Source organism: Bufo gargarizans, chromosome 10 (assembly GCF_014858855.1).
Source record: "Bufo gargarizans isolate SCDJY-AF-19 chromosome 10, ASM1485885v1, whole genome shotgun sequence".
NCBI classification, from domain to species: Eukaryota; Metazoa; Chordata; class Amphibia; order Anura; family Bufonidae; genus Bufo; species Bufo gargarizans.
In genome coordinates this window covers 9,346,863-9,364,186 of record NC_058089.1, presented here as the reverse complement: position 1 = coordinate 9,364,186, position 17,324 = coordinate 9,346,863, and the positions used below count along the sequence as shown (strand labels likewise).

Below are 17,324 nucleotides of genomic sequence, written 5' to 3'. Positions count from 1 at the left end.
GAGTTTGCAAGCCTCTCTAAAGCGAACAAAAATCTCACTACCCCCGGAGAGCGTATCCAGGAGCGAGATCTTAGGCTCGGAACAAACTCCATGAACGCCAGCAGAACCGGTCACCTGAAACTCAGACACAGTTTTACGGAGATCGGCTACCTCCAGCGAAAGACCTTGCATGCGGCCAATCAAGGCTGAAACCAGATCCATGCTTAAGACGGTTATGGCGGTTTATAATGTCACGGATTAAGTTAGCAGATAGCTGGAACATATAAATAAACGAGCGACTGGCTTGATCCCAAACTACGGAGCTTTATAAGTGAGCCCTATAAAACCCTTAGAGCTCTCCCTGACTGCTATGTACATGCAAGGGTCTGTATGGTAGACGATTGCATGCCCGCGTACCTAATACTGTGTGACACCTGAAAACCCTATAATAGTGAGGGGACACGACCACCGGCTCCCTGCACTTAATACGGACAGAGTCAGGGTCACCTAGAATCAAGCCAGCAAGGATCTGGCGGTGACAGCAGGCCTGCCTCTTCTTCTCCTGCTCCTTCTCCTCCTACTCCATCCTCCGTCTCCTCCTCCTGTTCCACTGCTACCGCCTCTTCCGCTGCGCCCCCCCCAAGCTCCCCAGACCCTATTCGACGTGACAGGTAAAACGTTGCCATGCTGTGCTGCGGCTGTTGTGCCTGGAATCCAAGAGCCACACCGGTACTGCACTGCTTTCAGCTCTGCGGACACAGGCCGATCAGTGGCTAACCCCGCTCAATTTGACAGTTGGTAAAGTGGTGTGCGAAAACGGTGCCAATCTGCACACGTCCTCAACTTAGTCGTGCAGTGATTCGTTGCCAAATACCCCGGGGTCCAGGATGTCTTGCGGCAGGCCAGGAAAATCTCTGGCAATTTTAGAAGATCTTACATGGCCATGGCTCACCTTGCTGACTTTCAGCGGCGACAACAACTGCCTGTCACGTCTGATTTGCGGCAGCCCGACGCGCTGGAACTCCACCTTGTATATGCGGGATAGGCTGCTCCAGAAGCAACGAGCTGTTAACGACTACCTGTACAAACTCTGCAGCACGACAGGTTCTGGGGAGCTTGGTTTCTTTTCACCACGCCTGACGCATGCAGACTTCTGCGGCCATTTGATGAGATCACCAAACTGGTCAGTCGCAGCCAGGGCACCATCAGTGACATCGTACCTTATGCCTTCTTTCTGGAGCGTGCATTGCGTTGTGTCATTGATCAAGCTGTCGGGGAGCAGGAGCTGGAAAATGAGGAAGTCGCAATGCTTAATGAATTCCCGGGGGGGCTAGTCTATTTTAGACAAGTCAGCAGGAGTCTGAAGAGGAGTCAGAGGAGGATGGTGGCTGGGGGGGAGGAGGAGCAAGAAGAGTAGACTCTGAGGAGGACTTCAAACTTTTCAGAGATCCATGGCGTTGTCCGTGGCTGGGGGGAGAAGACAGAGGACGACATTCTTCTGGGCGATGAGCAGGAGCCAGGGCCTTTATGCTCCAGTGTCTGCAGAGGGACCCCCGTATAAAAAGCATAAAGATCAAGGACCTGTGCTGGGTGGCAACGTACTTAGACCCCCTGTTCAAACACAAAATGGAGGATATGTTACCAGCATCACAGAGGGCTGGCAGAATGCAGAATTTCCAGGCCTTGCTGCAAGAGATGCTGCATTCTGCTGTTGCGGGCGCTGGTAGAGGAATTTCCACCCACAGAGAAACAGGTGCAGGTACCAATCCTACCGTGTCTGCAAGAAGAGGGCGGATTGAAGATTTGTTGGTCACTACGGATATGAGATCATGCTTGCAGCCAACCCATTGACAGCTGACCTCCGGATGCAGCCTCAGGGAATGCCTAGACTACATCGGGTTAACGGCCAATCTGGACGCTCTGAGAAGCGAGGGACCCCTGGAATACTGGGTGTGCAGGCTTGACCTGTGGCCAGAGCTGGCAAAATTTGCCATGGATTTGCCTGACATTTGCCATAAAAATGGCCCCTGATTAAAATACATATTTTTTGTTGGAATTTTTGTCATTGATACCCCTCTAGTATGTCACTGTCCATGTTGTGGGACTATTTGTGCACTTCTAGAAAGTATTTGGTCGCTGCAAATATGACCTGAAGGTTTTACAGGTTTGCCTGCAATTAAAGTGAATGGTTTCCAGAGCAAAAGGGTTTCCCAGAGCGCAAGACACCAACCACGGGCCAAATAATCGTAGGTTAAGGTCTTTATTGCAGGTATACAACACATTTCGGGGAATCACTCACTATGTCATACACCAAACATATATATACTGTATATACACACAAGAAAAAAAACACCAAATAGGGGTCAAAGGGTGAGAGAGGGGAAGTAAAATTATATGATTAAATCGCAAATACTATTTTGTACACCAGTTTATCCATAATACATTTTTGGGACACATCAATCACCCCTGACACTCTCACCCTTTGACCCCTTTTTGGCGTTTTTTTCTTGTGTATATATATATATATATATATATATATATATATATATATATGTTGGTGTCAATGATGGTGTTGCAGAAAACAAGAAGTAACAAATAAAGATCCGACTGACTTGATCCCAAAATAAGGAACAAAAGGGTGAGCCCTATTAAAGCCCTATAGCTCTCCTTGACTGCTCAGCCCATGCAAAGATTTCTGTGATAGAAAGTTGCATGTCCATGTACCTAGACTGAGTGACACCTGAAAACCCTATAATAGTGAGGGGACACGACCACCGGCTCCCTGCACTAAATACAAAGGGACTCAAGGTCACCTAAAATCAAGCCAACAGGAAAACACAAATAAAGGGATAGACTTATCTGAGAAACCAGCAGTAGCAAACTTCTAGCACTGAGCACAATCCAGGAAGTAGTATAAACCGCAAAGTGAGGCAGTATGGGAGGGGATATAAAGGGAGGTAATCACTGCTAATAGATGACAGCTGGGAGAGGGAGAAGAGATGTCAAAGTGAAACCAAATCAAAAGAACATCATGCAGGAGGTACTGAAGAACGTTTATGAGAACTTCTCAGAGATCTGGCGGTGACAGTTTGGTGTATGTCATAGTGTAAAAGCAGTGTTCTTACCTGATGAAGGGGAGCGATTCCCCAAAACTCGTTGTGTACCTGCAATAAAAACCTTAACCTATGATTATTTGGACTGTGGTTGGTGTCTTGCACCGTGGGAAACCCTTTTGCTCTGGAAAGCTTGCATCTTATAGAAACATAGAATGTGTCGGCAGATAAAAACCATTTGGCCCATCTAGTCTGCCCAATATACTAAATACTATGGATAGCCCCTGGCCCTATCTTATATGAAGGATGGCCTTATGCCTATCCCATGCATGCTTAAACTCCTCCACTGTATTTGCAGCTACCACTTCTGCAGGAAGGCTATTCCCTGCATCCACTACTCTCTCAGTAAAGTAATACTTCCTGATATTACTTTTAAACCTTTGCCCCTCTAATTTAAAACTATGTCCTCTTGTAGCAGTTTTTCTTCTTTTAAATCTTCTCTCCTCTTTTACCTTGTTGATTCCCTTTATGTATTTAGCAGTTTCTCTCATCTCCCCTCTGTCTCGTCTTTCTTCCAAGCTATACATGTTAAGGTCCTTTAATCTTTCCTGGCAAGTTTTATCCTGCAATCCATGTACCAGTTTAGTAGCTCTTCTCTGAACTCTCTCCAAAGTATCAATATCCTTCTGGAGATATGGTCTCCAGTACTGAGCACAATACTCCAAATGAGGTCTCACTAGTGCTCTGTAGAGCGGCATGAGCGCCTCCCTCTGTCTACTGGTAATGCCTCTCCCTATACACCCCAGCATTCTGCTAGCATTTCCTGCTGCTCTGTGACATTGTCTGCCTACCTTTAAGTCTTCTGAAATAATGATCCCTAAATCCCTTTCCTCACATACTGAGGTTAGGACTGTATCACTGATTTTATATTCTGCTCTTGGGTTTTTACGCCCCAGGTGCATTATCTTGCACTTATCAACATTAAATTTTAGTTGCCAGATTTTTGACCATTCCTCTAGTTTTCCTAAGTCCTTTTCCATTTGGTGTATCCCTCCAGGAACATCAACCCTGTTACAAATCTTTGTGTCATCAGTAAAAAGACACACCTTACCATTGAGGCCTTCTGCAATTTCGCTGATAAAGATATTAAACAATATGGGTCCCAGAACAGATCCCTGAGGTACCCCACTGGTAACAAGACCTTGGTCTGAATATACTCCATTGACTACAACCCTCTGTTGCCTATCCCTCAGCCACTGCCTAATCATTCTTGGGGAATTCTGGCATCTCCGATAAGAAGACCATCATCCGTGGCTGCAGACCTACCACTAAACAGGATTCTAGTACACATCCCGATGAGCCCATTCTAGAGTATAGGTAGCACAACCTCTCAAGGTGAGCCTAAGGGTCCATTCACACGTCTGTAAGTGTTTTGCGAATCCACAAAACACGTACACTGGCAATGTGTGTTCCACATTTTGCGGACCGCACATTGCCGACACGTAAGAGAAAATGACTATTCTTGTCCGCAATTGCGGACAAGAATAGGACATGTTCTATATTTTTTTCGGGAACGGAATTGCGGACCCGGAAGTGCGGATCCGCACTTCTGGATCTGGGCAGCACATTGTGCAGCCCCATAGAAATTAATGGATCCGCAATTCCTTTCCTCAAAATGCAGAACAGAATTGCGGACGTGTGAATGGATCCTTATACTGGAACCAATACTTACCAGTTTCACACGGTATTACCCTATGGTGCGCCTTCCTGTTTAAACAGCACAAACAAGGCCTGTGGATTTGATTAAAGTTAATAGGGCCTGCTGCAAACTTCCGGTTCGTGAACATTTGATCGCGTTCGCTAATCGTCCCGGCCGTGTTCGTCCATCACTACCCATGAGTTGTGCACCAACAAGATTTACCTCACACACATTAAAAATCTACAATAAAAAAAGTGACATTTGTAGAGGGGTTTTCTGTGATTAGGTTAAAATAGTGCATGCTGCGTTTTTAAAGCGCACATGTTTTATGCACCCTATAAATAGCTGCATAAAAAAAATTGCTGGAGTCTGTGCTGGTGTACTTTGTCTCATCCCTAAATCTTACACTTTTATATAGAAAAGCTCCTCCAGTTCTCCTATTCCAGTGGTTACCTATTAGAGAGCACTGCAAGTTTTACCCTCATTCTGTATCGACACAATGTTTGTACTTCCTTTATTTCAGAACCGATGTCGGTAAATTCTCTGCAGATCAGTAATGTGACCTCGTCTTCTGTGTCTCTGACGTGGAGTAAACCTGATGAGTATCAGACGTCTTACAGCTACAGAGTCCAGACCAATCTCACCTCATCATCAGTAATGATAAATGATACAATAGTGAGAAGTGAATCAGCGACAATAATGAATCTGATCCCCGGAGAAACATATACAATTATGGTGTATACGAGAGCTGCCGATGACATCACTGAATCAGAGCCGGTGTCACAATCTACCTGCACAGGTAATACCATTGTGTTCAGAGTATGAAAATTTATGTAAAATATGTTGAAAATTGTTTTCCACTCAATTTTTCTTTAAAGAAAATTGGCAGCGACACTTACATCCTTATCTGCCTCTATAATTAATCCAGCTGAACTATGGAGGTCAAAGGGGTTCTCCAGGAAGTAAGAAAATGAAAATACTTAAATATTACTTTATTATAAATATATTCCCAAATACCCTTCATTAGTTGTCTGGCTCATTTTGTCTGGGGAGCAACCATTAGGAGAATTAAAATTGCTGCCGTCTTATTAGTACACACAAAACCTGTCCCAATCACAAAGCAGGACAAGTTACTTCACAACACGGAGCCTAAAATCTGCCTTATTCTCTTCTACTTGTCAGGGATTACGATTCTGAATACAGCTGATAAGATCTTCAGCAAAATCTCTGCAAGAATGGAGTTCATGAGGAGACATGAAGTCCAGAGAGGATGGACAGGGCAGGCTGTGGTAATGGAGACTGCATACAAGTGCTGCTGCTCATTAGCCACATCTTCACCCTCCTCTCTGTACTTCATGTCTCATAATCCCTGATAAGTAGAGCAGAGAGGAGAATGAGGCAGCTCTTTAGCTCAGTGTTGTGAAGTAACTTGTCCTGCTGTGTGATTTGGACAGGTTTTGTGTGTACTAATAGGACGGCGGCCATTTTATTTCCCCAAATGATTGCTCCCCAGACAAAACAAGCCATTATAACTAATGAAATGTATTTGGAAATATATTTATAATAAAGTAATATTTTAGTATTTTCAGTAATTTATCTTCTTAACTCCCAGAATACCCCTTTAAGCAGTATATCTCTGTATTGGCTGACATGACACAAAGGGCTACACTATGACATGTATTGTGTGACAGCAAGTCTCAGAAAAGTGATCTGGCTGTAAAAACAACCAAAATGCAGAAAAGTCACAGGCAGGTCGCAGTGGCACACGACGTGTATTGTGTTCTGCGATTTGAAGCCTGCAACCAAGAATCCAACTGTGTTAGATTTTGTGAAACTCTCATGTCACAGTGTTTTGCATGGTGAACGCACAAAGTGATCTTCATGTCACCGAGTGGCAGCAGCAAAAAGTGACGGAGCTACAGACACAAATATGTCCCCAATTTAAAATTATTAACTGACCCCTTGAAGTGTCGCATAACTAACCAGTCTATGATTTGTGATATTCTCAGCTCCTGGACAAGTTTCCAGCCTCTCACTGACCAATTACAAGTCGGTTGATTTTCTTGGAGCCACATGGACAAAACCAGCAGGAAAAGTGGATAATTACACCGTCAGTCTAACAGGAGATGTAAATAAGACCATATCAACTAATACTACACAAGTGAATTTCACAGGATTACTGCCCGGAAGAGAATATACAGTCACCGTACAGACAGTCAGTGTGAACTGCAGCCAGACGTCTGCTCCAGTGACAGAGGCCACATGTGAGTATCATCAGGATCTGCTCAATGGTGACTCTTTTCATCATCCTGCACCTCTGTTACAGTCACTTTTCCCGTATACGTCATGTGCTGTATATGTTCTCACCTGTCTGTATTGTTGTTGTTTGTGCAGATCCAACCCAACCTGGAAAGTTATCCTTTATCAGCATCAGAACTAAGAATCTGACCTTATCTTGGACAGAGCCAGTAAATATGACCGGTGTGACTAAGTCATATAATATAAGCTATGGGATGTTCCCATCAACTAATATAACTGTGACCAGCAGCGCAACAAATGTCACCCTTCAGAAGCTGACCTCAGGGACTAATTACAGCATTACTGTGGTCACAGTCGGAGTCCGGGGGTATCCGAGTTCACCTGTCAGCACATCTGTCTATACAAGTAGGTTCTCTCATGACCGTTTTCATCTTTTTATAAAATGTGACCCGATGTGAGGAATACTACAGAGAAAATGGAGATGGAGCAGTTATGGAAAGTAAAGGGTAGAGGAATAGATTTCTGACAGAGTTTACATGCAAATTAGAGGTCCTTTAATAAGACAAGCTAGGAGCATATGTTGAACGTTATTGCATAAAGAATATTTTTGTGAGTTTCTCAGAGTAATGTAATCCGTTGTTTTGTGTTTGAGATAATACTGAATCTCCTGTACCTGAAGAGATCTTCTTATAAGATGACAGTTTATTTATTTTTTATGTTAAGTAAAACAACATGAGTAGGGTTGAGCGAACCCGAACTGTAAACTTCGGGTTCGTACCGAACGTTAGGATTTTTGGAACCCGGACCCAAACATTTCAGTAAAAGTTCGGGTTCGGTGTTCAGTGATTTCTTGGCGCTTTTTGAAAGGCTGCAGAGCATCCAATCAACAAGCATTTAACTCTGTGCCCTTAGAAACCATCACAGCCATGCCTAATAATGGCATGGCTGTGATTGGCCAGTGTAGCACGTGACCCAGCCTCTATATAAGCTGGAGTCACGTAGCGCCGCACGTCACTCTGCTGTTACTAGTGTAGGGAGAGGATGCTGCTGGTGATTTCAGGGAGAGAATAGGAGAGAATCTTTGCTCAAAACGCGAATCTAACTCAGCGATCTACATACATTGTGTTGTTTGGACGCAGGGCACAATTTTTTTTATCCTGCCCTGAGCCCAGTGACCAAAAAAAAATAACTTTTATAAGTCAGTTAGGTGGGCGGTGGCCATTTTTTGCAAGCTCAGTGCACCATGAGCTTTTGGGACATTGAAAATCTATTTTTTGGGGCAATTTACAACATCTGGTGCATTTGCAGGCTTAGTCAGTGTGCAATTTCAGCTAGAAATACAGCCATCATTTTCTGGGATTTTAAATACAATTTTTTTTAAAAAAAAAACACTATTTTCCAGATCTGCAAGTGTTAAATTCAAGTTTAATATATACAGCTTTCATATTCTGTTACCCCCAAAAACACTTTTTGGGCAATATACATCTGGATTAGTCAGTGTGCAATTTAAGCTAGAAATACAGCGATCAGTTTTTAAAAACACACTTTTTTGCCAGATTCCACTATTTTTCTGGCCTTGCAGCATCAGCACATGTAAAATTCCAAGGTTATATACCGCTGTCAAATTCAGTTATTAAACAAACACCCGTTTGGGCCCAAAAAAAAATTCGTTGGCAGCCTTTGCTGCAGATGTCATTGTGAGATACACCCTTTACCTACTGTCTTTCTATTCAGGTATTTGAAATAAAGCCATTTTGGGCACAATTCTTTTATAGCGTCCTAGTGTGGATCAGGGCGTGTGAAATAGATCCTTTAAATACAGGGATTCTATTCAGGTATTTGAAATACAGCCATTTTGGGCAAACAAATTTAATTGAGGCCTAGTGTGGGTCAGGCCATGTGAGATACACCCTGTATATACAGGGCTTATATTCTTCTATTAATAAAACACCCTTTTGGGGCAAAATACACAATTTTTCAGGCCTTGCAGCATCAAGACCTTGGATTTTCCAGGGTTATATACTGCTGCCATATTTAGTTATTAAACAAACACCCGTTTGGGCAAAAAAAAGTTTATTTGGCAGCCTTTGCTGTATATTTCATTGTGAGATACAGCCTTTACATAGGGTGGTTCTATTCACCTATTTGAAATAAAGCCATTTTGTGCACAAGTCTTTAATTGAGTCCTAGTCTGGTTGAGGGCATGCGAGATACACCCTGCACATACTGTTGTTCTATTCCACTATTAATTAAACACCCATATAGGGCAAGATCCTAAATTCGAGAAATATGAGGAGAGCGTCAAATAAGGGACGTGGTCCAGGTAGTGGTGCTGCTGGTGGAGCTCCTGTTGCAGGGAGAGGACGTGGTCGATCTGTGCCAGCTACATGCACAAGTGAAAACCCTTCCTCAGGTGCGAGTAGGCGACAGAACCTGCAGCGGTATTTGGTCGGGCTTAATGCTGCTCTACGAATGGTGAGGCCTGAACAAGTACAGGCGATAGTAGATTGGGTTGCTGACAGTGGATCCTGTTCCTTCACATTGTCTCTCACCCAGTCTTCTGCTGAAAGACCACAGTTGGCACCTGCAGCCAATGTCCATCAGTCTTTCACCTCACCCCCTTGCATATCAGCCAAGCAGTCTGAGCCCCAAGTCATGCAGCAGTCTCTTCTGCTGTTTGATGTTAGAAGGTTTCCCAGGGCCATGCACCTAGCCCTGCCACAGAAGTGGAAGAGATTGAGTGCACCAATGCCCAACCACTTATCTTTCAAGAAGAGTACATGGAAGGACCATCGCAGCACGTCTAGGATGATGACGAAACACAGGTGCCAACTGCTGGGGCTTTCGAAAGTGTGCAGACCGACAAGGAAGGCAGGGGTGAAGACTGGATGGAAGAAGATGTGGAGGATGATGACATGGAATCAAGGTCATGCGAGTGACCTATGTAGTGCGGAGGAAGAGGCGGTTGGTCGCACAGAGCCACCAGCACAGCAGAAGAGGGAGCAGGGTGCAAAAACAGAGCGTCCGTCCTCTAGACAGAACGCCTGCTACTGCCCACCGCAGCAAGGGACTGAGAACACCAAAGCCTGCTCCAAGGAGTTCCCTGGCATGGCAGTTCTTCAGACAATGTGCTGACGACAAGACATGAGTGGTTTGCACGCTGTGCAATCAGAGCCTGAAGCGAGGCATAAACGTTCTCAACCTGAGCACAACCTGCATGACCAGGCATTTAAGTGCAAAGCACAAGCTGCAGTGGAGTAGACACCTCAAAAACCAAGAAAGGTCTCTGGCTCCTCCTGCTTCCTCTTCTGCTGCAGTCTCAGCCTCTTCATCCACCTCTGGAGTGACAGTGCCACCTGCCACTCCGCAAAAGAGGATCTGCCAGCAACACCAACACCTGGGTCACCAAGCATCTCCACAATGTCCCACCGAAGCGTTCAACTCTCCATCTCCCAAACGCGGGAGAGGAAGAGGAAGTACCCACCTGTGATCCCTAGCCCTAAATGCCAGCATTTCTAAATTACTGGCCTTTGAAATGCTGTCATTCCATCTGGTGGAGACGGATAGTTTTAAAGGCCTTATGGCGGTGGCTGTCCCACAGTACGTCGTGCCCAGCCGCCACTACTTTTCCAGGAGAGCCATCCCTTCTCTGCACAACCAAGTAGGGGACAAAATCAGGTGTGCACTGCGCAACGCCATCTGTGGCAAGGTGCACCTCACTACTGATACGTGGACCAGTAAGCACGGTCAGGGACATTATATCTCCATAACAGCACACTGGGTAAATGCAGTGGCGGCTGGGCTTGAGGCGGATAGCAGTTTGGCGCATGTCCTTCCACCACCGAGGATTGCAGGGTGCTTCAGTTTGCCTCCTGTTGCTTCCTCCTCCTACTCTGCTTCCTCATTCTCTACTGGCTCCTCATCCGGTCAGTGTAACACCTTCACCACCAACTTCAGCACAGCCAGGGGTAAACGACAGCAGGCAGTTTTAAAACGTATCTGTTTGGGGAACAAACCCCACACCGCGCAGGAGCTGTGGACGGGCCTTGAACAACGGACCGATGAGTGGTTTGTGCCAGTCAGCCTCAAGCTCAGCCTGGTGGTGTGCGATAATGAGCGAAATCTCGTAGCAGCTCTGGGACTAGCCGGTTTGACGCACATCCCTTGCCTGGCGCATGTGCTGAATTTGGTGGTGCAGAGATTCCTTAAAAATCACCCCGATATGTCAGAGCTGCTGCATAAAGTGCGAACCGTCTGTGCGTGCTTTCGGCGTTCTCACCCTGCTGCTGCTCGCCTGTCAGCGCTGAAGCGTAACTTCGGCCTTCCCGCTCACCGCCTCATATGCGACGTGCCTACAAGGTGGAACTCCACCATGCGCATGCTGGCCAGACTGTGCGAGCAGCAGCAGGCGATAGTGGAGTTTCAGCTGCAGTACGCACGGGTGAGTCGCTCGGCGGAACAGCACCACTTCACCACCAATGACTGGGCCTCCATGCGAGACCTGTGTTCCTTGATGCGCTGTTTTGAGTACTCCACCAACATGGCCAGTGCCGATAACGCTGTTCTCAGCGTTACTATCCCACTTCTATGCCTCCTTGAAAAAACGCTCCTGGCGATGATGGAAGAGGATGTGGCACAGGAGGAGGAGGAGGAGGAGGAAGAGGGATCATTTCGTAGGGTTTCCGGCCAGTCATTCACAAGTGGCTCCGAGGGTGGGTTCCTGTACCCACAAACGCCAGGTACACAATTGTCCAGCCAGGGCACATTTCTGGAGAATGACGAGGTGGAGGATGAGGAGGAGGAGATGGAGGATGAGGAACTATGTTCACAGCAGGGTGGCACCCAGACCAGCTCATGGCCATCACTGTTGCATGGCTGGGAGGATACAGAGGACACAGACGATACACCTCCCAAAGAGGACAGCTTTTCGCTGCCTCTGGGCAGCCTGGCACACATGAGCGATTACATGCTGCAGTGTCTCTGCAACGACCGCCGAGTTGCCCATATTCTAACTTGTGCTGATTACTGGGTGGCCACGCTGCTAGATCCCCGTTACAAGGACAATGTACCGTCCTTAATTCCCTCACTGGAGCGTGATCGTAAGATGCGCGAGTACAAGCGCACGCTGGTAGACGCGCTGCTGGTGGCATTCCCACCTGGCAGCGGGGGCACAGTGGAAGCACAAGGCGAAGGCAGAGGAAGAGGTCGCCAACGCAGCTGGAGCACCGCCAGCACCTCAGAAGGCAGGGTTAGCATGGCCGAAATGTGGAAAAGCTTTGTCAGCACACCACAACAACCAGCACCACCAGCTGATATGAAACGTCTTAGCAGGAGGCAGCATTTCACCAACATGGTGGAGCAGTATGTGTGAACACGCCTACACGTACTTAATGACGGGTCTGCCCCCTTCAACTTCAAATTGGGCACATGGCCTGAGCTTGCCCTTTACGTCTTGGAGGTGCTGGCCTGCCCTGCAGCCAGTGTATTATCTAAACGTGTGTTTAGCACGGCAGGGGGCGTCATCACAGACAAACGCAGCCACCTGTCCAGCCAATGTGGACAAGCTCACGTTCATTAAACTGAACCAGGCCTGGATCCCTCAGGACTTGTCCGTACCTTGTGCAGAATAGACATGTATACCGACACTAACCAGCCATTGTTATACTGCAGCGCAATTGCTTATTCTTGTATTTTGGATATTTCACACTCTTTTAGAGTGTACCCCAATTTATAAAAATAAAATTAAAACCAAAAACCTTTGTTGGCTACCTCGTCCTCCTCCACCGCTACGTCCACCGCCTCCTCAAACTCCTACTCCATATGGAACTCCACCTCATAAATCAATTTTATTTATTTATTTGTACGTATTTTATTTTATGTCATTTCACTACTTTGTCATTTACATTTTCGGGTGAAATTCACCAATTTTTGTGCGTATAGTACCACTGCTATACCTAGTAGGCCGGTTAAAAAAAAAATAAAAAAATTGTCATTTACATTTTCTAGTGAAATTCAGCAATTTTGGGGTGTGAAATACCACTGCTATACCGAGTAGACAGGTAAAAAAGAAAAAAAATTGGTCTGTTACATTTTTGGGTGAAATTCACCAATTTTTGGGTGTAATATATCCCTCCTCTACCTAGTTGAAAGCTTAATAAATTTTAATAATTTTTCTTTAACATTTTTGGGTGACAAACATTTTTTCTGTCATAGACCCCTGCTCTACCAAGTAGACAGGTTAATACCTTTCACTAATTTTTCTGTTACATTCTTGGGTTGACATTATACAATTTTAGACGTGAATAAACACCTGTTATGCATAGGTGACAGGGAATAAAATGTAATATATTATTCCGTAATTAATGCGCACCACCTCCTTTCATTCAATAATTAAACTTTGAAAAGTTGTCACACTTTTATGCTTTAATAATTTCTCCCATAATTCAACTCCATAATTTAAAATTTTAAAAAATGAATCCTCCCTTGAATCTGGTCTCTCTTTCTCACGCTCCCTCTCTGGCCTGGAACCCTGATTCCCCGCCACCCGTGATCACCATGGTAGGCGCAGAAAAGAACATCGAAAGTTGATAGAGCAGATATCAAATTGGATGGTAAACATCACGGAGACGTGCGACATTGTGGGGCAGTAAGTGTGCACACGCCTACACAAACTGACTGACAGGGGTCAGCCCCTGCAACTTCTGGGTCTCCCAATTGGGCACATGGCCTGAGCTTGCCCTTTACCCCTTCGAGGCCTGCCCTGCAGCCAGTGTATTGTCTGAACATGTGTTTAGCATGACTGGAGGGGGTTATCACAGGGTATATTTACCAATGTTTTGGGGTGTACCCTAATTTAAAAAATAAAATTTAAAACAAAAAACCAGTGCAGGCTACCACCTCCTCCTCCTCCACCGCCGCTTCCACCTACACCGCCACATCCACCGCCTCCTCCTCCATATGGACCTCGTCCTCCTAGATTAAGATTATTATTTTTACGTATTTTATGTTATTTAAAGTCATTTCCCTATCCACATTTGTTTGCAGAGCACATGCCATGCTCTTAACCACATTTTGCTGGCATTTGCAGCCCTCTTGCCCCTTCCATGACATTTTTACAGCCATTTTAGTGCTCAAAAGTTCGGGTCCCCATTGACTTCAATGGGGTTGAGGGTCACGTTCGCGTCAAGTTCGGGTCTCGAACTCGAACTTTTTTCCAAAGTTCATCCGAACCCGAACATACAGGTGTCCGCTCAACTCTAAACATGAGGCCTCCTTCACACCACTGCTAATGATTTTCGTTGTTTTGCTCGGTTATAGAAGCAGAACAAATGATAGTAACAGAGGCGCTGGATACGGCACATAACTGACCTGAGTGGAGGCAATCGGATCCACTGACTATAGTGACGTCACTTTTTTAGCAGAGAAAAAAAAAGTCCTGCAAGACTTTTCTCCCTGCTTTTTTTATTGACTCAATTATGGAGGCCCTAAACAGATCCTCCAACACAGATGTGAACACGGCATTATAGACCCAAAATCTAATGGGCTATCTTTTACCTTTTACAAAGGGAATGAAATTAGATAAGATAGACCCTTTGAAATATGGAAGCAATATGGCCGACATACAGATGCAGCTGCTTCCAGACCGCTCAGATGGCTGTGAAATTAACTATGAGCTGTAAATAACCCCTTTCTGCCCTGACTGTGGCAGGAAGGGGTTAATTAACTTTTTAAAATAATTTTAAAGTAAAAATAAATAATACGACGATACACCCCCCTTTTTTCGTACATAAAAAATAAAATTAAAATAAAATAGGACATGTTCTATTTTTTTTCGGGAACATAGTGCGGCCCCATAGAAATTAATGCGTCCGCAATTCCTTTCTGCAAAATGCGGAACAGAATTGCGGACGTGTGAATGGAGCCTTATACTTGAACCAATACTTACCAGTTTCACACGGTATTACCCTATGGTGCGCCTTTCTGGTTAAACAGCACAAACAAAGCCTGTGGATTTGATTAAAGTGAATAGGGCCCGTCGCGAACTTGCGGTTCACAAACACTTGATCGCGTTCGCAAATCGTCCTGGCTGATGTTCGTCCATCACTACCCATGAGTTGTGCACCGACAAGATTTACCTCACACAAATTAAAAATCTACAATAAAAAAAGTGACATTTGTGGGAGGGGTTTTCTGTCATGAGGTTAAAATAGTGCATGCTGCGTTTTTAAAACGCACAGTGTTTTATGCACCCTATAAATAGCTGCATAAAAAAATTTGCTGGAGTCTGTGCTGGTGTACTTTGTTACCCTAAAATCTAACACTTTTATATAAAAAAGCTCCTCCAGTTCTCCTATTCCAGTGGTTACCTATTAGAGAGCACTGCAAGTTTTGCTCTCATTCTGTATCGACACTGAATGTTTGTACTTTCTTTATTTCAGAACCGATGTCGGTAAATTATCCGCAGATCAGTAATGTGACCTCGTCTTCTGTGTCTCTGACGTGGAGTAAACCTGATGAGTATCAGACGTCTTACAGCTACAGAGTCCAGACCAATCTCACCTCATCATCAGTAATGATAAATGATACAATAGTGAGAAGTGAATCAGCGACAATAATGAATCTGACAGCAGGAGAAACCTATACATTCATGGTGTTTACCAGAGCTGCCGATGACATCACTGAATCAGACCCGGTGTCACTATCTACCTGCACAGGTAATACCAATGTGTTCAGAGTATGACAATTGATGTAAATATGATAAAAATTGTTTTCCACTTATTTTTTTTTATAGAAAATTGGCAGCGACACTTACATCCTGTCAAGTGCCCATGCCCCTTATCAGCCTCTATAATTAATCCAGCTGAACTATGGTGGTCAAAAGGGGTTCTCCAGGAAGTAATAAAATGAAAATACTTAAATATTACTTTATTATAAATATATTCCCAAATACCCTTCATTAGTTGTCTGGCTTTTTTTGTCTGGGGAGCAATCATTAGGAGAATTCAAATTGCTGCCGTCCTATTAGTACACACAAAACCTGTCCCAATCACACAGCGGGACAAGTTACTTCACAACACGGAGCCTAAAATCTGCCTTATTCTCTTCTACTTGTCAGGGATTATGATTCTGAATACAGCTGATAAGATCTTCAGCAAAATCTCTGCAGGAATGGAGTTCATGAGGAGACATGAAGTCCAGAGAGGACGGACAGGACAGGCTGTGGTAATGGAGACTGCATACAAGTGCTGCTGCTCATTAGCCACATCTTCACCCTCCTCTCTGTACTTCACGTCTCATAATCCCTGATAAGTAGAGCAGAGAGGAGGATGAGGCAGGTCTTTAGCTCAGTGTTGTGAAGTAACTTGTCCTGCTGTGTGATTTGGACAGGTTTTGTGTGTACTAATAGGACGGCGGCCATTTTATTTCCCCTGATAATTGCTCCCTAGACAAAACAAGTCATTATAACTAATGAAATGTATTTGGAAATATATTTATAATAAAGTAATATTTAAGTATTTTCAGTAATTTATTTTCTTTTCTTAACTCCCATAGAACCCCTTTAAGCAGTATATCTCTGTATTGGCTGACATGACACAATGGGATACACTATGACATGTATTGTGTGACAGCAAGTCTCAGAAAAGTGATCTGGCTGTAGAAACAACCAAAATGCAGAAAAGTCACAGGCAGGTCGCAGTGGCATACGCAGTGTTTTGCATGGTGAACGCACAAAGTGATCTTCATGTCACATTATTAAATGACCCCTTGAAGTGTTGCATAACTAACCAGTCTATGATTTGTGATATTCTCAGCTCCTGGACAAGTTTCCAGCCTCTCACTGACCAATTACAAGTCGGTTGATTTTCTTGGAGCCACATGGACAAAACCAGCAGGAAAAGTGGATAATTATACCATCAGTCTAACAGGAGCCGTGAATAAGACAATACCAACTAGTACTACACAAGTGAATTTCACAGGATTACTGCCCGGAAGAGAATATACAGTCACCGTACAGACAGTCAGTGGGAGCTGCAGCCAGATGTCTGCTCCAGTGACAGAGGCCACATGTGAGTATCATCAGGATCTGCTCAATGGTGACTCCTTTCATCATCCTTCACCTCTGTTACAGTCACTTTCCCCGTATACGTCATGTGCTGTATATGTTCTCACCTGTCTGTATTGTTGTTGTTTGTGCAGATCCAACCGAACCTGGAAAGTTATCCTTTATCAGCATCGGAACTAAGAATCTGACGTTATCTTGGACAGAGCCAGTAAATATGTCCGGTGTGACTAAGTCATATAATATAAGCTATGGGATGTTCCCATCAACTAAC

General features: G+C 44.7%; 1 protein-coding gene across 1 annotated transcript in view; it reads left to right on the top strand.

The window, feature by feature from the left end:
- The window catches only part of LOC122920743 (receptor-type tyrosine-protein phosphatase beta-like), a 117,131-nt gene that overhangs the window by 51,997 nt on the left and 47,810 nt on the right, over positions 1-17,324 (top strand). The window contains exons 15-17 of the mRNA XM_044270457.1: positions 5,255-5,530; positions 6,741-6,995; positions 7,126-7,395. Of these exons, the coding sequence (XP_044126392.1) occupies positions 5,255-5,530; positions 6,741-6,995; positions 7,126-7,395 (801 nt within the window). The remainder of the gene's footprint in view (positions 1-5,254; positions 5,531-6,740; positions 6,996-7,125; positions 7,396-17,324) is intronic.